The sequence below is a fragment of the Nomascus leucogenys genome, chromosome 4, assembly GCF_006542625.1.
Source record: "Nomascus leucogenys isolate Asia chromosome 4, Asia_NLE_v1, whole genome shotgun sequence".
Lineage (NCBI taxonomy): Eukaryota > Metazoa > Chordata > Mammalia > Primates > Hylobatidae > Nomascus > Nomascus leucogenys.
Genome location: NC_044384.1, coordinates 22,780,119 through 22,806,953, shown reverse-complemented (window position 1 = coordinate 22,806,953; position 26,835 = coordinate 22,780,119). Strand labels below are relative to the sequence as shown.

Below are 26,835 nucleotides of genomic sequence, written 5' to 3'. Positions count from 1 at the left end.
AGGAGTCTTGCCCTGTCTAGGCTGGAATGCAGTGGCGCGATCTCGACTCACTGCAGCCTCCGCCACCTGGGTTAAAGCGCTTCTCCTGCCTCAGCCTCTCGAGTAGCTGGAATTACAGGCATGTGCCACCATGCCTGGCTAATTTTTGTGTTCTTAGTAGAGACAGGGTTTCACCATGTTGGCCAGGCTGGTCTTGAACTCCTGACCTCAAGTGATCTGCACACCTCGGCCTCCCACAGTGCTGGGATTATAGGTGTGAGCCACCACGCCCAGCCATTTTTCCATTTTCAGTGGAAGTTGGATTTGGTGTTCTGTCAGATTCAAGAAAAGTACTATGGACCACAAGTAGATTCCTTGCCATCTCACTGGCGATAAGCAATCATTTTGTTCTATTATCCAGAAATGAAGTTATTTTAAAAATTTGGTTGTGACCTCATTTAATTCCACCTTACTATGGTTCAAAATCTAGCTAAATTACAATGTGCTATTCAGAGAATTTTTTATTTACTGACTCACAGCTTAAAGTGCAGTTAATGCAATGTTTAGTTAATGCATTGTTTAAAGTTGATGGATTGATAAATTTACAGAACTCTTTTAAATATGAGAATGCTCAAAATAATTTTTTTTTTTTTGAGATGGAGCCTCGCTCTGTTGCCCAGGATGGAGTGCAGTGGTGCGATCTCAGCTCACTGCCACCTCTGCCCCCTGGGTTCAAGTGATTCTCCTGTCTCAGCCTCCTGAGTAGACAGGATTACAGGCGCCTGCCACTATGCCCAGCTAATTGTTGTATTTTTAATAGAGACGAGGTTTCACCATGTTAGCCAGGCTGGTCTCTAACTCCTGACCTCAGGTGATCCGCCTGTCTCATCCTCCCAAAGTGCCGGGATTACAGGTATGAGCTACTGCGCCTGGCCTCATAATAATTTTTAATGCAGTGTATTTTTCAAAACCTCAGCTATTAGTGTAGTTTTTAATTAGAAGTGTTCTGCATTTAAGCTTAATTACCTCTAAACTTGGTAACAAAAATAGCCTAACTTTTTGGGCAACAGTATGTTTTTTGTAACCTTTTGATTTCAAGATACTCATGATTTTTTATGTGACATTATTAGGTTTTTACAATTATTGCCCATGTGCAGAGTGGAGAGTGGCAGCCATTCCTGCTTTCCACATGTGGAAATCAAGATAAAGAATGCACTTTCTTCCTGACAGAAAGAAAGAATCCATGTGCAGAGTCTTTTGCTCTTATTTAGGATTATTAAGTGACTATGTGTAAGTTCATGTTTGAATACGTTATCTTGCTTAGCAAACTCACCTTCAATTAACCTTTTTTTTAGCTTCTTCCCTCAAAATGCCAGAATTTTTGTAGTGTGGTCATCTCCAGATGAACTAGAGAACATTAACAAATTGTTTTATAAAACAGTGAGAGAACCATAGAAGGAATGATGCAGCTACTTATTAGGGCAAATATTCTCCAGGCAAAAAATTGACCCACAGCCATTACAAACATAAGAAGAAAGTAGATGGATAGTGTCACAGATTGAAAGGTAAGTGTGGCTTAGAGAGTACGAAAAAGGTAGGACTTTGGTGAAGAAAATTAAACCTAAAATTTAAGGAATATCTTACCTCAAACAATAAGGAACTTGTAGATTGTGTTATTTCCCTTTATGATTATTGACAATTTCTGTTTGTTTATTTTGTTTTATTCTGTTTTGAGAGAGAGTCTTGCTCTGTCGTCCAGTTTAGAGTGCAGTGGCACCATCTTGGCTCATCCCAACCTCCACCTCCTGGGTTCAAGAGATTCTCGTGCCTCAGCCTCCCGAGTAGCTGGGACTACAGTCGTGCACCACCACACCCAGCTAGTTTTTGTATTTTTAGTAGAGACGGGGTTTCTCCGTGTTGGCCAGGCTGGTCTCGAGCTCCTGGCCTCAAGTGATCTGCCCACCTCAGCCTCCCAAAGTGCTGGGATTACAGGCATGAGCCACTGTGCCTGGTGTGATTACAGACAGTTTTAAGAAGATATTGATAAGGATTTCTGCTTAGCTTCTGACTACTTTTATTCTAGAGGATTTAGAGTTACAAATGTACCCTGAGAACTTACAATTCAAGGAAAATCTTTTCTATTTAATAGCAATAATTACATGAAATTTTATTTATATTTATTATGAAACTATATATGTATCATATGAAATTATACAAGTGCTAAAAGAAATGTAATTTAATGTGAAAACACCTCCACATACAGTGACTGGGAATCCAGGAGCGATTTATCTATTTATATTTCTATCAAATATTGTAAGCAAAATAAAAAGACAATACTAACTGTAGTGGATTGAAATAGGAACCTATCAAATTTACTTTGATTCATTCAAGAGTTCAAAGTGGTACTGGGGGAAAAAATCACATAAACCTCTGTCATTTTTGAGTGATACTAGGAGATTAACTTATTTTGAAAATTAGTACATTTTATACACATGTACCTCAGCATAATCAAATGATTGATGAAAGGAAATTCTTCTTTATAACAATATTGTAGCCAATAAATGAAGAAGGAATGATGGAATGTAATCATTTTGCCACCCCTAATGTATTAATGGACCTGGGCAATCACTCCTAATACCACCGTAAGTGAGAGCCAGGCATTGTACACTTCTGATGGAAGTACATAGCAGATCTAAGAAATCGTCAAAAATTCAAACTGAATCTGTTCAGCCAGTTTATAGGAACTACAAAGGTTAGAAGAACACTTTAAATATTGTCGTAGGAATATAATCAGCAGGATCCAGATTTGAGGAGACTCTATGGGATAAAAGAACTGATTTCTTCAAGAAAGGGGGTAGGTGCAAACTGTAGATTAAGCGATTTAGGAGACATGTTTGTATTATGATTGGAAGAGACAGATGTAAATAAGTGAAGGAAAGAAAAAAGGCATGAAAGAGACAAGTAAGAGAGGGCGTTAAAGAGGGGGAAGCAAATGGGAGTGTGGATGAAACGAGATTAGCCACGGGTTCAAAGTTGTTGAAGCTGGACAATGGGTACAGCAAGGCTTATATGCTTCTTTTTTCTTTTTCTTTCTTTTCTTTTCTTTTTTTTTTTTTTTTTTTTTTTTGGTTGAGATGGAATTTCACTCTTGTTGCCCAGGCTGGAATGCAATGACACGATCTCGGCTCACTGCAACCTCCACCTCCCAGCTTCAAGTGATTCTCCTGCCTCAGCCTCCTGAGTAGCTGGGATTACAGACATGTGCCACCACAGCCAGCTAATTTGTATTTCTAGTAGAGACAGGGTTTCACCATGTTGGCCAGGCTGGTCTTGAACTCCTGACCTCAGGTGATCCACCCACCTTGGCCTCCCAAAGTGCTGGGATTACAGGCATGAGCTACCATGCCCAGTCTACACTTCTTTCTACTTTTGCTTATCTTTGCATTTTACGTAATGAAAAAGGTCTAAGATTGGCACTGGCTGTCACACAGAATAGTGAACTTCATGCCACTGGACTGTGTTCTGCATCTCTAGGTCTGCAGTGGAGCTAAGAATTTGTGTTTTCATTAAGCTCATCAGGTGATTCTCAATACCAACCAGGGTTAGAACCCTCTGGGCCGGATTATCTGTAAGATTCTTTTTCACACAGCTTTCCAAGTCTGTGTGTTTTTTAATGATATAAAGATGTGCTACAGAGATTCAAGAACAAAATAGCTGGGGTGACCATCTGTTTCCTTTATTTTGGTAAATAAAGTAAAACTGAACTGAGACCTTGAAAGATGCTTAAAATATGGATGGTGAAGTGTGAATCAATTCTTTCATTCCACATACATTTTTTAGTGCTTCCTCAATGCCAGAGAGTAGGTTAAGCATTGGGGTATGGTTGTGATCAAAACGGTTAAAATGATAACAGTTATAATGACAACAACTTTGAGCCTCACTTCTTATGGATGCCTTCTGTTACCATGGAGGGAATGCTAGTTTTTGAGACAGGAGCTTTGCATTCTGGACATGCTGTGACGCTTGGCTCTTTAGTGTGGAGTAAACCATAATAACCTCTTTGAGGTTTGATTTTCTGATCTGCCTAATAAGGTTGTACCCTTCTAGCTCTTGACTTTTATAAAATAGGCATGAAGATATTTTGTTGTAATCTTTAGCTATTATCTTAGTCTACTTGGGCTGCTATAACAAAATACCTTAGGCTCAGTAATTTATTAAAAACAGAAATGTATTGCTCAGCAGTTCTGAAGCTAGGAAGTCCAAGGTAAAGGCTCTGGTGGATTCAGTATCTGGTGAGGGCCCGTTCCTCATCGATGGTGCCTTCTTCCTGAGAGTCCTCACTTGGGAGAAAGGGTGAACAAACTCCCTGAGACTTCTTTTATAAAGGCACTAATGACATTAGTGCCCAGGACCCCCACCTCGTAATACCATCACCTTAGGGGTTACGTTTCAACATATGATTTTGGGAGGCTACAAACATGCAGAACAGCAGCTGTATACGCGGATGTGATAGGTGGGACTGAATGGCTTTTTGGCACTATCAGTAGCCATAACATTTGTTTTTCATTGCGGGTGGGAGTGTATTCTCTTTTCTTCTGCCTCTGTAATATAGTTCTATAAACATGCATTTAAGCTCATATAGTTAGACTCTCTCCATAAGCTGAAACTGGTCTGATTTTAAGTTCATTTACTGTCTTAGAACAGAATTGATCTTGCTTTCACATTTGATTCACCCTCCACAGACTTCGAGAGGGAGAAAAATAGCAATGCTAGTTCAGTTTAACTAGGCCAGAGTTAACAGGGCAAAGGCTGGGAAACCAGTTTTTGGAATATTTGTTTGCCTTCCTCTGACTTATTTTTATGTGCTAATATATGTTGATCATTCAAATTAATTTCCGCCATCTTTGGGAAACTCTGCCAATCAGGCTTTTTACTTTTCATACATGTTAAAATGCTTCAGCACTTCTTTGATTACGAACCCAGTTTATAGTTGCTGGGATCATCAGGAGAAAACAATATGGTGTATTTCATTTGCAATATTAAACATAAAACTCCTTTGCAGATAGCATCCTAAGTGTGGAATATGACATAGATTATTACTTTTAAACAAGTATTGTATATAATATAATGGTCAGACAAAGGCTGTCAAGTCAGGTCAACCTTATTTTGGCAATTCAAACAGTATAATCTAGAATAAGTTATTTAGGTTTTGGAGCAGCAATTTTTCTCATATTCAAAATTGAAACTAGTATCATCTCCCTCACAAGTCTGTTTTCAGAAATGAATGGAATACTACATGTAAACACCCAGCACAGGACCTACCAGGTGGACTGCCACCTACCAGTCAGTCAGCAAATAAAATTTCCCTTTTTCCCTCTTTTCCTTCCCATCATTCAATCATTGCACTGTCTTTTTTTAGTTTGATAACATGCTTTATAGTATTTTTAAAGGATCGGAGTCCAGTAAGTTTTCCTTTTTAAAAAATAGTCAATTTTCAAGTCTAAGTATAATTTCCAGATAAATATCTGTGATTAAAGAAAGTAACTAAGGAACCGTTTATCTGTACATATATACAGGAGTATGGAGGGAGAGGCATATAATATATCAAGAGGCTACCCTGTGTTATTTTTACTCCTATCAGCTCAAGAATAGGTCTTACCTCTGTCTCATTTTATCTCGTTGAATGAGGAAACTTGTACCCAGTTTGTTACCCAAGATCAAACAGTTACCAAATATTAAGCTTGGGATTAGAATCCAGGTCTTACTTAATAGCTGCCTCCTACCATCCATAGATTTTTAGTCACTGGAGAGACAAAGAAGGGTAGCATTTGGCTCCTGTGTGGAAAGGGGAAGGGGCAAGATGTGGAGTGAGGGAATATATCTGGATCATCTGGAGGGCTTTTAAAAATTATTCTCCCTCCAGTTTTGCAACATTTTGCCATTTTAAAACATGGTTTGGTAATGTAATATTCTTCAGGTATGTTAGGGTAGAGGAAAAGATTGAGCACTATTGTTCTATGATATAGTGCCTAGACATGAAATTATTATAGAAATAATTATAGCAAGTTAAACTCATACATGGTTGTAAAGTTTGAAAAATACTTTGACAGCCTTATTTATTTTTCTTTATTGCTCCTAGACAATTTTGAAGTATTTGGACATTTTTATATGTTTTATATATAACATAAGAAGTGAATACTGTATTATGTTATTTTAGGTTATGCTTAGCTATCAATGACAATAGAATAATAGAAAAATATATTACTATTTCTTATTTTGGTTTACAGTATTCTTTCACTTTTATTAAAAGTGAAGATGGTGTTATAGTGCTTTTCAGTCTAAATTTGATTATATAGAACAATTAGCTAATGAAAACTAAGCCATTTGCTGCTATTTTGCAAATTTAGTAAAAGAGGAGCTATATTTGAGGGAAAACTTAGGAAAGATTAAAACCATACACTAGCCATAAGGTATGAGGCAACTAATTGCTTCCTGTCCCTTTTGAAATTACTCAGCCTGAAAAAAGATAGCACATATTGATTTACTGTATAGTAAATGTCCCATTGTTTCTCCCCCTTTAACATCCAGACACACACACACCCTACCATACGTATGTACGTGGCAGTAGCGGCAAGAGCTGCATATTTGACAATTTCTTCCTTCAAACTTATATAATAACAAAATTAGGATGGAATATTTTCTTCCTTTGTAAAAGAAAATTGCATAAAAGTATTAAAATATTCAAAAGTGAACAGGAGTGTAGTGTTATAAATTCATGACATGTTTGTTTAAGCTCAAAAGATAAACAAGTTCCAAAGGGAAAATAAATATTTCCTGATAATGTAATCTCAGTCTATCATATATGTTAGTAGCTTCTATAGATATGAATATGTGATATTAGAAGCAATGTAAAAACTTAGCTTGTATTTGATAATTTGTGGGGAAGTTGATATGAAGATTATGCAGACTCAAATGGTACTCTCCAATGTGGTCTTTCACTCTGTTTCAGAAATGGCCCACTATCTAGAGAATGGAAGTTTTAGTCATATGATATGGTATGTTTTCACTCCTGTATAGATTTTTGTCCTGCTATTTGTGATTTTTCTCCAAGCATTTAATTTTTTTTCAACATAGACTTTGAAATGCTAGTTGTAATTGTCCTAAAGCCAAATCAGTAAAATTAGTGAGAAGTTCCAAAAACACCCAGATTTTATAAAGCAAGCTTCTCTAAAGGGTAATCTCATGTAAACATATAGATTTCAGAAGTACGGTGGCATGTTATGCTTCTTTTTTGTCTTAAATGAATGTAAAGTATCTAAGATTTTTAATTGTCTATGATTTCAATTTCTCTTCTATAGCTCAGATAGTCGAGAATTCATATTATAGTATCTTGTGCTTTATCTTGAAAGGATCAGCACATCCTTATTTGTAGAAGGGAGAGTATTTTGTGATTGACGTGACTTTTCCTTTGTCATATTCTGTTACTTAAAAATTACTGTGTATCCTTTTGTTAAAAAATATTTCTTTGGAAATATATTTGCCTTCTTTCTTTGTTTGACGTTGACATCTCTTCCAGAAAGAGCCCTGTTGCAGATTTTCATAGAGCTTTGTTGAGGGCTGTCTTGTAAATACACCAGCACCCCTTTCATCCCAGAATTCTGAATGTGGGCTTGCTGCTGTAGTCAGGCTGCTGTTTACTGGCAAGTTCCCATTAACATAGCCACCACTCCTGGGTTAGATAATGGACTCAAAGGTTAAGAGCAGAGGATCTCAACAGCTCCAATCAGCAGGGCTTTTCCAGGGCTAATTACCTCTTTACTGCGCTGACTCTAATGTGACATGTTTATTGCCTTAACTAACAACTCATTAGCTTAGTTGATGTTTTTGTCAATATTAATTCGTTCATTTAAGCCAAGTCAAAGCTTAAACAAAGATGTCCAGACTGAGAAACGGGCAGCAGAGTGACTTTTGTTTGCTCATCTTTTTTCCCCCTTACTCAATTTCAATAAAATAAATGTGTAGAAAGGAAACATTTAAAGTGCTTGTATTGAGAATGTCAGTAATTGTCCATTTGCCAACATGTAAAACAATTCTGAATTTATTTCTCCTACACTTACTCTAGTATCCATATCACAGTGTACTGAGTATTTAGTGTCCACCAAGGGCATACTTATCTGGGGTCTTTGACTATGTATTCGTAAAGGGTTAACACTCAGCAATTCCTTGTTCCAGTTGAATCCTTTACTGTGGTTATTAGAAAAGAGATCAAATAGTTTTTCATATGATTTTAATCTCCACTGGACTACCTATAAAATTGCTTTGAGATTTATCTTGTAATGATAGCTTACTTAATTAGCTTATGTGAATTATTTAAAAGAAGAGACAATTATGAAGTTATAATGAAATACTTCTTTTCAGTTTCTTGCCATATTTTTGGTTGACATTAATGGCATTTCTTTGGAGAATGTCATTGTTTGGGTTTTATGTACTTTTTAATAATACTTTAATTCTTAACTCTCTACATTAGCGCGAATGGATAAAAAACTGAGCATGAGCCTTTGACTGAGTGGTAAGTTAATTACTTTGGGGAGGTACACTGACACCATCAGAACCCTGGAATCTATGTGGCAAGCCCCCCCTTCACGGATGTTTAATGGTGTATGGGTGACCAGAAAGGGTGAAGATGCATTCCTGTAGAAATCAGAAGTGAGTGAGTGAAGCTGGAGTGTTAGGTGAGTTTTATCCCTGGGAAGGCCAGAGACTCACTCTGATTGGTTGATTCCTGGAGGTGGTGAGGCCCAGAGGAGGCTGATAGAAGCAGTGGATAGAACATGGACTGCTACTTTATTTTTAGTGAGAAATCCGTGTCACATAAACCAGAGACACTCATATCCATTTCATCCACCATTCTCTTCCTATAGAAGGTTACATGAACACCAAGATTAACATCATGATTAATAAGTGATCTCTGAATTGAGCTCACTGCACCAAATTATCAGTAGCCATAAGAAATCATTGTCACAGGAGATCCATATAATTTTGTACATTCTATACTAAATACTCTGACTAAATTTACCTTCTCTGCTTTCTCAGCTACCATTCTTTCCTGAATTTGCTTCAACCGGGCTTTCCTGCCTTTCACTCTACTAAAATCTTTTCCTGAGGTTACTAGTGGCTTATAAATTGCCAAATCCAATAAGTGATTCTCAGCCCTTCTCTCAGGCTCTTGGTAGCATATGATAATTCCAACTATGTTAAACCTTGACACCTTGTTCACTTGTTTTCAGTGACATCATCTGCTTTTCACCCACCTCATTGGCCACTTGTACTCAGTCTTGACATTGCTTTTCAACCTGTAAAAGTTCTTCAGTATCTACATTAATTCTGTAGGTATCACATCCAGTTCCATGGCCTCTGAGCCATCTGTACATGTATTTTTAGTTTTAATTTTTTATTTTTTTATTTTTGAGACAGTCTCACTCTGTCACCCAGGCTGGAGTGCAGTGGTGCGATCATAGCTCACTGCAGCCTCTACCTCCTGGGCTCAAGGGATCCTTGTACCTCAGCCTTCCAGCTAGCTGGGACTGCAGGTACACACACCATGCCTAATTTTTTTAAAGAATTTTTTGTAGAGACAGGGTCTCACTTTGTTGCCCAGGCTGGTCTTGATTGCCTGAGCTCAAATGATCCTCTCACCTCAGGCTCTCGAGGTGCTGGGATTACAAGCATGAGCCACTGTGCCCAGCCTAATTTTAATTCTAGTGCTGGTTTCTATATTGGTCTCCAGATTTGTGTATCCAGTGACTTAGCTGACACCCACCCTGAAATGTTTGAGCGTATCTAAAGTTTGAAATGTCCCAAAACTAAACTTTGGATAACTGCCCCTTGCTTCAAAACAACAAGAGGAAACTTCTCTCTTATTACTGTTTTACTAAATGTCACCACCATTCACCTAATTGTTTATGCCCAATTTTTGAGAATCATACTTCCTCTCTTTCTGTCATGACTACATCTAATCCCTAAATTAATCCTGTCCACTCTATCTTAACAAAAAAAAAATGTTTTTAATCTAGAATTCAGACCAGGAACAGTGGTTCATGCCTGTAATCCATGCACTTTGGGAGGCTTAGGTGGGAGGATCACTCAAGCCCTGGAGTTTGAGACCAGCCTGGGCAACAGAGTGAGACCCCATCTCTACAGAAAAACAAAGCAAAACAAAACATTAGCCGGGTGTGGTGGTGTGCACCTGTAGTCCCAGGTACTCCGGAGGCTAAGGTGGGAGGATCGCGTGAGCCCAGTAGGTATAGGCTGCAGTGAACTGTGATCGCGCCACTGCACTCCAGCCTGGGTGACAGAGTGAGACCCCGTCTCAAAAAATAAAATAAAAAATCCAGAATTCAGATGGTTCTCACTACTCCATGACTCCTGTTGTAGTCCAACCCAGCATTCTGTCTTGCCTGAGCCGTTGGGAGCCTCTCAGTAGGCCTCCCTAATTTTACTGTTGCCCCACTACAGTCTATTCCGTACACAGGACCCAGCTGCTTTCAAGTTGAAAGCAGTCTGCATCACTGTCCTCCACATAACCTTCCACAAGTTTCTCATGACACTTCGAATAAAACCCCACATTTAAAAGGCCCAGCATGATCCATTCTGCAGCTACCTCTGTGACTTCATGTCCCACCACTCTCTGCCTTGTTCACTGCCATCCGGCCACACTGGACATTTTGCTGTCCCTCAGAGATCCCAGGCAGGCTCCTGCCTCAGGGCCCGTTTTGCTTCTCCCACAGATACTCACACGGTTGGTTCTCTTTCATCTCACTCAAGTCTTTGTTCAATTGTCACCTTCTGCAGAGTCCTTCCCTGTCTGTCACTTTCTAGGATCTTACTCTGCTTTATTTTTCTTCACAACACTTAGTGCCACTTGATGTATTTGTTTATTTGGTTTGTATGTCCCAACTAGAAGATAAGCTTCAGAAGAGCATAGACTTTTGTAAATCTGCACTTAAACTAGGGCCTGATACACAGCAGGCACTCAGTAAATACGAAATGAATAATAGGATCATTCAGCTAATAGGTGCTTGAGCTAGAACTGAAACCCGGCTGTTCTCTTGTCTGTCTCCCTTCCTCCCTCCCTCCATCTCTTTCACTCATGCCATTCAATAGTCCTTCCGCTTTTGGGAAGGGGATATAGAAGTGTTCGGACTATTCAATTAAAGATTCAGTAGATTAATGGATTTTTTTAACACCTCTTTGACCTCATAAACATCTATTTCTGTTATTTACTTCTTTATTGCTGATCCCCTGACCGTCAAACAATCAGCACTTTTTACCTTCCCTAGGTAGAAGAAGGCTACATGCATTAAGTAACATCCTTTTGCTTATTTATAGGAAGCTAAGACTATCTCCTATTTTGGTCTGCCATCCAAAATACATTACACCGAAAGCAAAATGAGATTAAATTTCCCTACATGACACAACTTAATTTGAAATTCAGCAGAACAGAAAAAAATGTGCTTTAAATCAAAGAGAATTTGGATTTTATACTCTTCTGATTATAGGACAGGAAATAACTAACTAAGTTTGAAGACTGTTTTGATTAAACTGATGTTAATGAATTTTAAAATATCTTTATTAAATTAATTTCTTAATTTAACAGTTATTGTATGCTTTCTATTAAAAGAAATGACTTATTTTTATGCAGTACAGGATATAAAAAGTTGGAAAGCAATTTTTAATAATTGCATTAACACAAAGCTTCTAGTTATAGAAGTGTTTCTTAATTATTCCATATTCATAAATAATGGGTACCTTGGAATTATTTTTAATTAAATCAAGGATATATATAAAGCAAAGGAATAGAGTTCTAGATGGCACTCTGCCATCCTTGTTCTTTGATGGACATTAGCAAGTGGGAAAAGGCTTCATTCACTTGGTTACACTTTGAAATAAGTGGCCAATCATTATTAATTCATTTTGCACTCATTGTAATGGCATAAATCATCATAAATTCATTTGGTTTAAAGTGCATATAATATGTTCTCCCATAGGAATTTGGTTGTAATTGAGCTATTAATTAAAGTATTTTTAAAATATGACCTTTTTCCCCTTCTTCACTATTCAGATCCAGCAACCGGCAGTGGCTATGTCTTCATTGATGATTTTCTTTTAAGTATGAGGAATGAAATTGTCTTAACTAGGCCAGTTGACTAGCCTAGGAGGGACCAAAGCCCAAGAAAGTAGTTATTTGTGTTTCCTACCAGCAGACAGCAGTAATAGTCATGAATTATGCCTCAGGGGTGTTTAAAAAATTCTCTAAAACTCTCTGGTTTTGTAATAATTCTAGTAAGAAAATGTTATTCCCCCTGGTAAACATGGTTTGACTCTGTTTTAATTTCTAATCCTAAAAACTCCTCTCTCTGGCCAATGGTCTTCTGTTAGCATTGGTTGCCATTCAATCCAAGTTCCCTTGCCTCTAGTGAGGGACCCTTTGTCATGGAGGAGTTCTCCCCTCCTCCTTTCTGTGTACCATCCATCCACATTTCCCTCTGTCAGCCTCCTCAGTAATCCACCGCCTGCCACTGTCTTCTAATGGGTGTACTGGCGGTTTATGGGGGCTTATGATGGCTGGTTCTAGAAACTTCCTGTGGGTAACCACAGATTCCTATGAGGTCTTTGGGTTTAAGGGAAACATCAAGGGAAAACTTAGACTAAATTTTTTTTTTATTATACTTTAAGTTCTAGGGTACATGTGCACAACATGCAGGTTTGTTACACAGGTATACGTGTGTCATGTTGGTGTGCTGCACTCATTAACTCCTCATTTACATTAGGTATATCTCCTAATGCTATCCCTCCCCCCTCCCCCCACCCCACGACAGGTCCCGGTGTGTGATGTTCCCTTTCCTGTGTCCATGTGTTCTCATTGTTCAGTTCCCACCTATGAGTGAGAACATGCAGTGTTTGGTTTTCTGTCCTTGAGATAGTTTGCTCAGAATGATGGTTTCCAGCTTCATCCATATCCCTACAAAGGACATGAACTCATCCTTTTTTTATGGCTGCACAGTATTCCATGGTGTATAGGTGCCACATTTTCTTAATCCAGAACTTAGACAAAAATTTTAAAAAGGAAATAAAAATTACAAATGGAAGGCTGGGAACAATGTCACTGGTTTTACAACTTTTAAAATCCTTAATTATTTTGTGCCATTTCTGCACAAATGGAAACTTTAAAAAAAACTACATGATTAATGTCCCAGTTGCATCTGTGGTTATAAGAAAATAAAGGTGTGAGGCACCTCTGGTATTCTATTAGTATACACCATTGGCATTTTACTGTTTGTGTGTATGTGTTTTAAATGAATAAAATAATTCTAGTGATTAAAAGAAGTCCCTGTTCTGTTTGGGAGGCCCGAGGCAGGTAGATCACAAGGTCAGGAGTTCAAGACCAGCCTGGCCAACATGGTGAAACCCCCTCTCTACTAAAGATATCAAAAATTAGCCGGGAGTGGTGGCTCACACCTGTAATCCTAGTACTTTGGGAGGCAGAGGCAGGCGGATCACGAGGTTAGGAGTTCGAGACCAGCCTGGCCAACATGGTGAAACCCTGTCTGTACTGAAGATACAAAAAATTAGCCAGGCTTGGTGGTGCAAAAAATTAGCCAGGCATGGTGGCGCACGCCTGTAATCCCAGCTACTTGGGAATCTGAGACAGGAGAATCGCTTGAACCCGGGAGGAGGATGTTGAAGAGAGCCTATATCACGCCATTGCACTCCAGCCTGGGTGACAGGGTGACATTCTGTCTCAAAAAAAAAAAAAAAGCCTGTGTTCTGTGTGTCTGTTGTGTATGTGCTGTGAACTGAAGGTACTATTATCAGGTGTAGTCCCTACCCTTGTTCTAGAGATGTAAGAGAGGAAAAAAGTGAAATAGCAATATAAAAGTGTTATTTATCAAGCAAATTATGCTGAAAATGATACGTGATGCTTATAAAAATACATAACTATATTTCTTTGTAGTTAATGATGTGTTTTCCTATAACAGGCATTCAATAAGTGTAGGGTGCGTTAATAAATTGAGTCTGTGCTTTGTGATAGGGATAAATAAATGTTCCAAAAAAAGAAATTCATTAAGCAATTCTAAGTAATAAGAGAGAACAAATGTGTGTGCATGCATGTGTGTGGGTGTGTTATGACTTTTTGAAAAGGGCTAGCCATTATACATAGCCAGATACTACAAAAGTTTTAAACATTGGCATTTTTCATTGGTCGGTTCGTGATTGAACAATATTCATCTTGCCGGAGCAGCAAGTTACCCATAGTATAATACTGTCATCTATTTAACCACAGCTTACATAGGCTTTATTTTGCTCTCTTTGCCTCAATCCTTTTCTCCTTTTTAGCATTTTGCTGTTACAGCAAAGTATAAATATTTTCTTGCAGCTTTGCTATTTCATATCACCTCATAACACCTTAAAAAAAAACAGTACAATTCAAGTTGGGACTCTTAAGAAAATTAAAAATTTGATATGAATTAATAGCATTAAAATTTGAGCTATTATTATTCTTGACAGCATAGCAGAATACATTTCTCAACAGCCAGAGGGTCTGCGTTCATTGTGATGTATCCAATGCTGGATTTTAAGTGTTTTCTGCTTTTTAAAGGATTTTGTTTCATTTTGATTTGTCTTCTAGTGTTCTGAGTCTGTCTGCATTTCAGTAGTTTATTTGTACATTTGGCCCGACATACAGGGGTGGTGCTGAGATGTTACACACTAAATTCTCACTATAAAGCTGCTGCAGTGTCTCTACTGCTCACCTAGTTTATAGGTAAGAAACACCGCTAATTTGATAACTTAATCTTGAAGATGGCCCCAGATTGACATGAATAATGCTGAATTCCATCCTATAACAAGTTGAGTTAGGAGTCTTTTGACATTTTCAATCAAGACGGGTGACTAGTAAAAGATCTTACTGCTTGTGTTACTTAGATAGAGAAGGTGCTCTTTAGTTACCCCAGGACAGTAAATTTATTACAAATGGCGATGATTTCCAGTCTTTTGGATTTCATGGACCAGTAAAATTTCTAAAAATAAAATGTGAGGGCATGTATTAGTACTATTTCAATTTTTTTTGTTTTTTATAAACATTAGAGAATACGACTCTATTAAAAAAAATATTCACCAAAAAAGTGGTAAGAAAATCACCTCACCAAAATAGTAAGACCATACCTCAGAATAAGCACTCCTTTACATTGAATAAATATAGCTTTATGAAAAAGACTTTGTACATCATTTATATTTTTCATATTTCACTATATAACTGGAAACTTTGCCATTGTCCAAAACAAGTTTGTAGCAGACTCTTAGAAATTTCTGACCTGTGCATAATTTTGACTGTGCTAGGCACATATGGTATAAAGTAATTTTCAACATTTACCAAAGCAACAATTATATATTAAGTTCTTATTGAGTATAAAGCACTGTGGTAAGCCTTAGGCCAAACATAAAAGTGTTTTTCTTGAATCTCATTTGGCCCAGGGAACTTAACCTATTTAGCAAGTGTGAAAGGTAAATTAATAAATACATAAAAATAGCTTTAAGCAATAGAATAAACGCCAAAAGATAGTATACTTGTGTTTGTTAACTGTGTGTGCAGTATTTGCCATATTAAAAGGAAAAATTTCATTCTAACATAAGCAGGGAAGATGCAGTAGAAATTGGTAGCTACCGACCCCATACGATTCTCCCCTTCCAGGTCACAAAGCCTCAGTTTTGTTGAAATTGGCAATATGTCCAGCTGACAAACTGCATTTCGCATCCTCCCTTGAAAGTAGGGAATTATTATATGGTATAATTCTGGCCAATGAAATATGTAATTAGACTTTAAAAGGAGCTGGACTTAACTGACACATGTCCTTTTGTCCTTCACCCTCCTCCCACTTCCTGCCTGGGAAGTGGATGCTATGCTGGATGTGGAATTAACCATTTTGTGGCCATGATGCAACTAAGTTAGAGCGAAGACAATTACAGGAACCTTGGTATTGTTAACTGTTGCATCAGTGACAAAAACTCATTGTTTGAGAAAAGATAAAACATTACTTAATCTTCTGTTTTGGGGAGATGCTCGTAACTCAGCTGAAATTATTTCTGAAGGAGGAGAAAGTGGACTTGAGATTGGCTGTAGATGTAGTTCTGAATCCATAGTTGATAGTGTCATGAATCCAACATGTTCACAAGGATGTAAGTTGTGTACTGGTTATTATATATTGTTGGGGCCACAGAGACCTCAACTCCTTACCCAGTGCTACACCTAACCACTTGTCCTCTATGGTTCTGTTATCTCATAGAACATAGAAATATACCAGATTTTTCTAAAGGTCTTTCCATTCAGAAATTCTATGGTTCTAATTAATCCCATTTGGCTGGGGATGAGAAGATCAGAATTAAAAGGGCATTTGCCCTTTTCTAATCACATGACACCTCAAATACTGATTTTTTAAAAATGAAATGTGATCAGATCTCTCCTTTGCTTAAAACTTTGTAATGTTTTTTTTCTTATCACCAGAATAAACAAACTCCTTAGCATGGCATATAAGGCCCTTTGTCCTGGAGCTGTAATAACCTGTCTTGCCTTTTGTTTCACTGGTATACTTCATCCCCCCTGCCCTCTTCTCCCCTTCACCCATTTATCCCTTCCCCAACCATACGTACACACAGTTTCTATCCGTGTTTTACTACATGTAACCCCTTGATCCTGCCATGTTTTCTTTCATTTCCTGGTCTTTACACATGCTCTTTCCTCTGCCTGGAATGTTTTCTTTCCCTTCTCCTTTAATTGGCTAATTCCTACTTATTTTTAAGGTTGTGGCATAAAGATCACCTTCTCCTGGAAGCCTTCTTATACCCCCCAAGATGAGGTTAAGTGCCTCTGTTAAGCTCCGTCTTGATATGTTGTGCTTATAAAAATTATAACACAATGCACAATATATTCAGATGGCCTGTTTGCTCCTGTTTCCTGAATTATAATAAATTTCCTTAAGGGAAGGAACTGAGTCTTATTCTCCTTTTTTCCCTAGCACATAGTAGAGTATAGCAATATGCAATTCATAGGTATTACATGAATCTTTGAGTCGATGGGTTGGCACCAAATGCGAAAATCCTTGACTGAATGCCAGGCCAGTTAGCTGAACTTTTTCATACCATCACTGGAGAACCTTTAAGAAGGGATTGGTGATGATGGTCAATGGTAGCATCATTCCTCACCTTGCCCTCTCAGTGAGATACTGTGGAATAGTGGTCCATTTATATAAAATAAGAAAATATTTATTTTCTACAAAATTAGATTCTATCTTATACAGATTAAAATATGCAACTTTTACTCAATACCAACTGTTTAAGAAAAATTATGGGAGGCAAAATTCATAAAATTCTGTCATGAGACTTTATCAAAAGGGAAGACCTATCATTATCTTAATTTCAGCATTTGGTCCTCTTTGATCCATGTTGCAGAGCACCTGTGTCATATGGAATTATAAATTAGAAAACCCCTAAATTAGGGAATACAATATAAGTTAAGAAAGGAATAAATTTAGCTGTAGCTTTCTGTTATATAATATTTTTTAAAGGCTGGTTTCTTAATATCAGCATAAAGAATAGATGATTAAGAAGTTTGAAGTCTTAGGCATCCCAGATTATTCCTTCAGAACATCATTGTCATTAATGCTAGTAGCAGAAAAGTAGTATGCTTCCTATTGATCAACAAGGCTAGAAATCAAAAGGTTTAACTTGAAAATCCTTTTTCACTTCTGTTATTTACATGTTTTATTTGGGAAAAGTTGTTAGAGATAGATAGGGAGTTTTAACATTTGTACATCTTTGTAATTCCAAAACAGCTCCCTGAAAAAGAGAAAGCATCATACTCTTACCGGTAGATTTGAAATTTGTGTGTAGAGTAGCCCATTTTCCTCTCTCCTTTTAATGCCCTTACATGGCCTGCCAGAGCTGTAAAAACTGCCCTGCCAAAACTGTAGGGATTTTTACTTTATGTTACTTGGAGACTATAATTTGAACTAAAGAAGGAGAGATGCTGTAGGGGAATTTTACTTATGAGATCGTTGAGTGAAATAGAAAATGATTTAAGAGAAGGGATGTTGGTGCTCTAGGGACCCTGTGTTTTCTGCTGAGCCACACATTCTCACAGTGAGGCCGTGCTTGACAGAGGAGCAGCAGGCACTCTCGTGGCCCTTGTAGAGCCAGGGCCTTCTGAAAGGAGGGTCTTTTGGAAGGAGGCAGAAAAGGAGAACGCTTTTCTGTCATTTCATCCAAGTGCAAGTGATCAGTTCCCCTGTGCTGTCCTTCCCACTTTGTCAGAACAGTGATGGAAAATATCAAAACATCGACCACTTATTGTTTACTTTCACTCTCAGGAAAAAATTGTCCAGAGTGATGAGGAAGCTTCCTCTAGAGGTCCCAACACTGAGGCCCTTAGAAATCAGCAAGGTCTCTAGTGTTGCCTGTATGCTCCCATCTGTAATGAATACAAAAATGGTAAAGTGCCACTAAGGAAAATGATGACTGAAATGCTGTAAAAGATTGTACTTAGGAAACTTTACCTCCTTTTGCAATATTTAGCAAGGATTCACCTCCAGGGACCCTTATTGCTTAGATTGGAAGCCATGGCTGCTGGTGTTTCAGGATGTCTGCAGAGAATAGCAGTTGGAGTTTTTCTATAGCTCTTATGACTTCCAAGAAGTAAAAAATAAACAGGAAAATGGTAGATTACTAGACATTTTGAAATATCATTCTGACAAAGTGGGGCAGGGAGCTGTATTAGAAATATTCTGACAGTAAAAGCAGACCTATTTTTCATTTATGTAAATAATGTGTGCACTGTGGTTGGTGGTTTAGAAGATGCAAAGTTATGTGAAACACAGTTTCTACCCTCAAAGAGCAGACAGACTTACTGAGGAAAAGGGAAATGCTTGTATTTAAAAATATGAGCATTTCATATGATAAAAGGACACGTATGTGCTGGAAGAAAATAGAAAACTGTGTGGTACCTTTTTTAAAGGAGTTTATTATTTTTCTGATCCAAAAGTAAAACATGAAGCTTTACATATTATAATTATATGGTTAAATACAAGAGTAAAATTTACAAATACACATACGAAGTATGAATTTTGGGATGTTGTTTAGTTTACTGCAGGAATTGTTAATCCACAATCCATGGCTGCCTTGACATTCTTCTGCAGAATTTGATGGGTATGGCTGTGTGTGTAGTTTCCTGGGGAAAGGACTGATGGCTTTCATCAGATTCTTAAAGGGTTCCGTGACTGAGAAGAAATTCAGAATCACTACTTTTCAGTGTTTCCACTGACTCTTATCCTGGCTTTACAATACTCTTCCCTTCTCATCCTTTCCATTTCAATCCATTGTCATCTAACAATTGACTATAATATAAAAATTATTATATGCTTTTGTTGGTCGGATATGTTGTATTAAAGTCTATATGCCATTTTCTTCATTTAGAAAAGAGCCATGTTTAATAGGTATTCAGAATAAGCCCAACAGTATGAGAAAAGTCAGGCTTAGTGAGTGAGTACCTTCCTAGGCCTGCCCCCGATAACTTACGGAACTGTGGTTAATTCCCTGTCTTAAACCTGAAGCATGTGTTCCTCTTAATCAGCATGCTGTACTGTTCTGTGACTTAGGAACTATTTTCTTTCTGCCCTTCAAAAAACAAACAAAAACTCTTCTAAATTACAATTTGCTTTTTGGAACCCTTGCTGGTTTTCTTTTTTAAATGTCAAAATGCCTTCTGAAGTAGATAAAGTTTTGTGGCTTAATAGCCATTAGACGTAAGTATACAAATTGTCAGCATCATCCTCAACATAAAGGAATACATGTTCACTAAGATCTAGGTCATCTCATCAGATTTAGAAATCATAGTGAACTATTAACATGTTTAACAAAATCATATGAAGAGCTTACCACATACTTGACATCATTGTTCTATATCAGTACATACACCAGAATATAGAGGAAAATAGATGCTTCAGGAGGGAAGCTTTTTCAAACTACGTGTTCTACATTCTCTATCCTTCATTGCAACGTGCCTGTAATGAGAGGTGTTACTGAGGGGGAGTATTTTACATATGAACTGTGTTAGATGCAGAAGAAAGGTTAAGAAATACCATCTTACATTATTGGAAACCATCTCTACTTTGCAAGACCCTGAGTTAGGGAGAAACATTGTTTGGAATTTAAGATCACTGATATGTTTTGAAATTATATATACTCATTTACATATAATATGTAATTAAAACACTTTAGAATATGGTATAAAACAATATAGCCTAACTTTTCAAAGAATGTGGCTGAGCAAACCATTTATTCAAGATCTTGTGTAGTCTTGAGGTTCAATACATTTTTCAGTTAAAAAATCAAAAATGGATTATATTTTGTAAGTATGCTTCAAAAGAATTACAAAAGTAAAATTCCCCTTTTGCTCTTTTATTCTGTAATTTCAGGCAAGGCACTGACGTTTCTTCTGCTACAGCCTCCAAGCCCCAAACTTCCTCCACACAGCACTATCCGAAGAACAGCCATTGATCTGATTGGACGCGGGTTCACTGTTTGGGAGCCTTACATGGATGTGTCCGCTGTTCTGATGGGGCTTCTCGAACTTTGTGCCGATGCTGAGAAACAACTTGCCAAGTATGTGCGGATTCTGGTTAATTTAATTTGTCACCATTTTTTGTTTTAGGGGTTTTTTTGGTGGGTTTATTGATCATTCTGTATAGATTGTGCATGTTTAATAGATAAAAAAAAATAGGCAAGTGTCTCAATATGTGAAGTTTTGAATATGGACAATGAAAAGAAAGCATGTTTCTATAATTTTAACACAATCGGGATTTAGCCCTGAGCCAGTGAATGTTATGTGACATAGTTTTCCAATTGTATGTTATACTGTGAAATATTACTTGCTAATAATAGTATAATATTGTTTATAAGGAAAATGATATATATATTAAATACCTGATACTTGATCAGAAATGACTATGGCCAGCATACGTGGCCAAATTGGGGAATTGCTCCTCCACACTCATATTAGCTTTTAAATCAACTACGTTGAGGTTTCACTTAAACACAGTAAAGGACCAGCCATGAGGAGGTGGCAGTGATCCAGGGAAGCAATGATGAGAGAGTTCTACAAGAGGAAGATGAACTGAGGGAGTTGCTAAAGTCAAATAGGTGGGAAACACAAGTGGTGACCAACTGACTAGGGTTGATGGGGCAGCGGGTCCTGTTGGTGGTGGAGATTACTGTTGGTTTGAAAACTCAGCCTCCTGATTCCTGCAAAGAGTTCTTTTGTTTCCTTTTGGTGTATAATACACATATCATGAAATTTACCACTGTAGCCATCTTAAAGTGTATAATTCAGTGGCATTACGTATAATCACAGTGTTGTGCAACTGTTACCACTATTTAGTCCCCACAGAAGTCACCCTGAATGAAAGCCCCATGCCCATTAAGCAGTCCTCCCCTGTTACCACTTCACCAGGCCCTGGCAACCATTAATCTTCTTTCTGTCTCTGTGAATTTGCCTATTCTGCATATCTCACATAAACAGAACCACACAAACTGTGGTCCTTTGTGACTGGCTTCTTCACTGATATGATGTCTTTCAAGTTCCATTCATGTTGTGGCATATAATAGTGCTTTGTTGCTTTTTATGGCCAAATAACATTCCATTCATGGTTATATCACATATAGTTAATCCATTTACCTGTTGATGGACATGTGGGTTGTTTCTGCCTTTTGGCTATTGTGAATATAGCTGCTATAAACATTTGTGCATAAGTATTTGAACACCTGTTTTCATTTGAGTAGATATGTAGGAGTAGAATTTCTGGGTCATCTGATAATTCCATGTTTAACTTATTGAGGAACCACCAGACTGTTTTCCCACCAGCAGTGCACAAGAGTTCCATTTTCTCTACAGCTTCGCCAACACTGGTTTTTTCTTTCCTTCTCTCTTTTTAATTTTTTTAGTATAATCATCCCAGTGGGTATGAAGTGGTTGGAATTCTTGAACTGTCCCATAATGCCTTCCTTAATGAAAATGTTACCACCACTTGGATTTTCTCAATGAATGGTGTTTCATTCTTGTCCTTGTTAACTTTTTTTTAAAAGTAGAGTTCTTAGCCCTTTGCTTTGCCATTCCCTTAAGTTCTGGCATGCTTTGGGTCCATAGTTTTCTACTGACTGCTCTATGCTCAGGAAGTAGAGACCAGAGAAGCAACTGAAGGCTAGAATGGAACGCTGTGGCTTTGTCTACAGATTGGGCATTGCCAGCATAAAGTCCCAAGAAGATTGGTAGAGGACATTCATTTCAAACCTAAACAGCTGCTGCCTGCCCCTGAGTTACCTCCTATCATACTACTATGCATCCTACACTTTACCTCGGTATCTCCCTAGCCGTATGCCCTCCAGCAAATTACTTTACCTCTCTGTATCTACAAGTTGGAGCTAATTAAAGTACCTGTCTCCTAAGATACATTAAATGGGCTTATATTTGCAAATTACTTAGAAGAGTGAGCATATATTAAGAGATGAAATGTCTTCCTATGTGGCAGAAGTACTGGTGGTGATGCCATTGTTAGGTCCTTGTATTCAGCAGATCAAGAGCTGCCTGACTCTAGAATGAGCAGATTAGCATAATGGTAGGCAAGATAGTTTTCTGGATACAGGAGGACTGAAGATTCTCAATGGGACTTGAAGGATTAGGAGGCAATTTGAGCCCAGGAGTCTGTGCCTATAGTACGAGGCAGCTGGCCTTTGCGTGAAGCCCTAGAACATCTTTTCAACCTCTGCCCTCCCCTTGGCTGCAGCTGCCGTGTGCACCCGCCACCCGTCAGCAGTGCTGGCTTCTGTTATTGCAGTTCTCCTGGTTTGTCTTGAGAAACATTCACATTTTTCGATTGTCTGAAATTTGACTTAATTTTGGAGCCTATTTTTAAATCTGATCAAAACACAATTTCAGTAGTATACACTGTTTTGTTGCCTGGGAGGAGAAGTGATGGGCTTTTATTCAGGGTTAGTATTTAATATTTTGTTTGATTTTGTTTTTAAATAAATTTACATTAGGCTTGTACCAGCAAGCATAAAGATGCGCTTAGGTCTTATCTACATGTAGTTTGTCCACAGACACAAACACTGAAGTTTTCAGTGGGCAATTTAAATCTTGTTATTACATCCTTTTCTGTCATGAAGATTAGTATGACTTTCTATACACAGCTCTGAATAAATGAATGTATCAGCATGTAGCCTTGAGGAGTCCAATGTAATTTTCATCATGATAAATTGCATAATAAGCAAGAAAATGTTTGCTTATTAATCTACAACAAGATTTAGATGGAAAATGGCCTGTTACATCCGTGACACACTCGGCAGAGGGTGCAGAGGCCTGAGATGGTGGGAAGTGGAGCAGCGATGTGTGCAGGGGGTTAAGTGTGGATCTTACCCTTGTGCTGCCCTGCCGGGCTGCCCCTTTTTGTGCCTGATTTACTGTGTACACAGTAATGGTGCTCAGCCGCCTTGCTTCTGTCTGTGATGTTAAGCTTGCTTTATGAAGAAGCTTTTATGTTAGGCCTCTGCTTTTTAAAATTTCAGTTCACGTTTATTGAAAAAGAAAAAAAAAACATAAGCAGTGTTTCCTACTTTCTTCATATTCTTGCGAGTTTATGAGGGCAAGGGTTGTCTGGAGAACACATACCATGGCAGAGTTCCCTTTTGACTCTCCCCCATGTCCCGACATCTCCTGCTGAGCTAACTCCTAAGAGGTCTCCTAAAACACTGTATATGCCTCGAGATGAAGAGGGTATTTTCTGGCTGGGCTTGGTGGCTCATGCTTGTAATCCCAGCACTTTGGGAGGTTGAGGTGAGAGGATCGCTTGAGCCCAGGAATTTGAGACCAGCCTGAGCAAAATAGGAAGACCCCTCCATCTCTAAAAAATAAATAAATAAAAAATGAACGGGGCATGTGGCATACACCCGTGGTCCCAGCTACTCAGGAGGCTGAGGGGGAAGGATTGCTTGAGCCAAGAAGTTCAAGGTTGCAGTGAGCCATGATCGAATCACTGCACTCCAGCATGGGCAACAGTGAGACCCGACTCTTAAAAAAATAGAGTATTTTTTTCAGAATTGGTTACACCTTTATTTTAGAAACATGATATGCAGTTTTACATCTTTGAAATCAAAATATCTACAGTTGTTTTCTAGTGTTTTCAGATATTTTGCCAAATTTTATTTATTAATGAATCAAGCATATTGAATAACTAATATGTGAAAGGAACAACATTAGGTTTTCTCTGTAGTTGCAAATTTGAATCAAAGATCATGTCTTCAAGACAGTTGCAGTCTTACAGGACAGACAAGATCTGCCCCCAAATAACCATGACACAAAGTGAGAAGGAAGTTGAAAAGTATAGACATTCAGGGCATAGTGAAATGAATCACCCTGGGTAACAAGAGGGGATGCAAGGAGGGGTTTCATTTGGATCTGTCATTGGAGTAATTATGAGGAGAGGAGGAGAAGGACAGGGGCATGCGAAAGAAAGGGGTAGGAAAGCACAGGCATGCCAAACATCTGGTGAAAGGAGGAAAATGCTATTTTTAGCTAATTTTATTTGTTAATTTCTTATAGAACTTAAACTGGGATTTTCCCATGTAAAACTCAAACACAGTGGCTGGATGTGGTGGCTCATACCTGTAATCCTAGCAATTTGGGAGGCTGAGGCGGGAGGATTGCTTGAGATCAGGAGTTTGAAAACAGCCTGAGTAACATAGCGAGACCCTGTCTGTACAAAAAAAAATAATAATTACCTGGGCATGGTGGCATGTACCTGTAGTCCCAACTACCAGGAAGGCTGAGGAGGAAAGATCGCTTGAGCCTGGGAGGCCAAGGCTGCAGTAACTGGTGACTGGACCACTACTCTACAGCCTGGGTGACAGAACAAGACCTTGACTCTAAATAAATAAATAAATCTCAAACATTATTTCCTTCCCAGTTATCTCAGGGGAATAGATTAGGGTCAGATAAAGGATTGGTATACCTTTACTTTATGAAAAGATTGTTGCAGTGAGTTTTTTCTTTGCTTTTAGCACCTATTACGTAGCTAGCCTTATGCAGGGATATAGAGCCCTGGGATGCAGTCCTCCTATTGAATGCTTACTACCTATGAGTTTCTGTGCTATTCAGATCTCCAATGTCCTCAACTTGTTATAGAGAAGTTCAATAAATAGGCATTATCATCCCCACTTTGCAGATGAGAAGAAAATGAATCTGATAGAGAGATGTTGCCTCTTGTCCAGAGTAACATTGTAGTCACTGAAAAAAATAAGATTCAAACCCTAGTCTAGCTTATTCCAAAAGCCAAAGCTCCTAATACTGTGCGATCTTGCATCCCAAATCTTAACATCCACAGAGTTAAAACAATTTGTTAAAGTACATAATCAGAATTTTCAGTGTACTTTAGATTTTTAAATGTTTAATAAAATTATTTTCAGCTGGACATGGTGGTTCACACCTGTAATCCCAGCACTTTGGGAGGCTGAGGCGGGATCACTTAAGCCCAGGAGTCTGAGACCAGCCTGGGCAACATAGTGAGAACCTGTCTCTACAAAATTTAAAAAATTTAAAAAACTACAGGAGCAGGTAGTTCCAGCTACTTAGGAGACTGAGGCAGGAGGATCACTTGAGCCCAGGAGGTCAAGACTGCAGTGAGCTATGATCGTACCACTGTACTCCAGCCTGGGCAACAGAGCAAGACCCTGTCTCAAAAAAAATATATTTTCATCAAAGATTTTGTACCTTCTAGATTGTAAAAGCCTTATTTACATATCAGTAAACTCCTGAGTGCTTGTGTCATATATTATGTGTTTACTCCTATTTACTCTTAACATTTGCCCAGTGATTTGCACACAACAAATGTTGAATAAAGTCATGAGATTTAAAGATTTTCATTTTAGAGATGAAAATCTTTTTCAACATCGTCTGATGTTTCTAATAGTGCATAGTGTTATAGTAATAGCACACACCCCAGTGTGCTATTAAGCAAAAATAAGGTTTAGACAGATTAAACAACTTGGCTGAGGTCACAGTGGTACTCGAAGAGCCAACTGTCACTCAGGTTTCCTGACTCCCATCTTGCAGCTCCTGTACCATATGGCTATGCCACCCTTAATAAGGTGAGTGATTCACAGGTAAAATCTTATGTGAGGAAATGTTAAATAATGGGGATGGACTGTTCATTCATGATGACCTGTTTCAGAGAAAATTGAGACTGTACTTCATTGGAATCATAGACTGAGCCATCCCCAGCTAATTGTGAGAAAAGTAGAAACATATAGTATTATCGTTTTTATGCATTCATAATTTTGTTAGATCAGCATGGTTATGTACATATTGATTGAGAACATGATAGAAACAGTAGAAAATCCCACTATACAAAGGAGCAGAAAAATTCATGTGCTCTTGGAAGCCTAGACTTCCATCTCTCTAAGTTGTGGTCTGTGATTTTGATCCATTTGCCTCGTTCATGTGGCAGGGCCTTTACTCTGAAAGAGACCAGTGGAGCATTGCCGGCCCAGCTGCCGAAGGGGCCAGATGAGCATCACATAGTGCCACCGCTGAGGGACATTAGGGAATTACAGACTGCCTACTGCTTTTCTGGGATCATCACAGTTTACCAAACATTCAGAGAGAAGCATAAAGTCACTGGAAACCACACATGCTTTGATGACACACAGATAAGTGCCATACATTAGAAAGATTCTTTTTGAACTACATAGAATGGG

At 38.2% G+C, this 26,835-nt stretch overlaps 1 protein-coding gene across 5 annotated transcripts in view; it reads left to right on the top strand.

Moving 5' to 3' along the window:
* The window catches only part of WDR7 (WD repeat domain 7), a 372,747-nt gene that overhangs the window by 255,233 nt on the left and 90,679 nt on the right, over positions 1-26,835 (top strand). For all 5 annotated transcript variants that reach the window (XM_003264268.4, XM_003264267.4, XM_030810359.1 and 2 more), the window contains one exon: positions 20,505-20,691. In XM_003264268.4, coding sequence (XP_003264316.2) covers positions 20,505-20,691 — 187 coding nt within the window. The remainder of the gene's footprint in view (positions 1-20,504; positions 20,692-26,835) is intronic.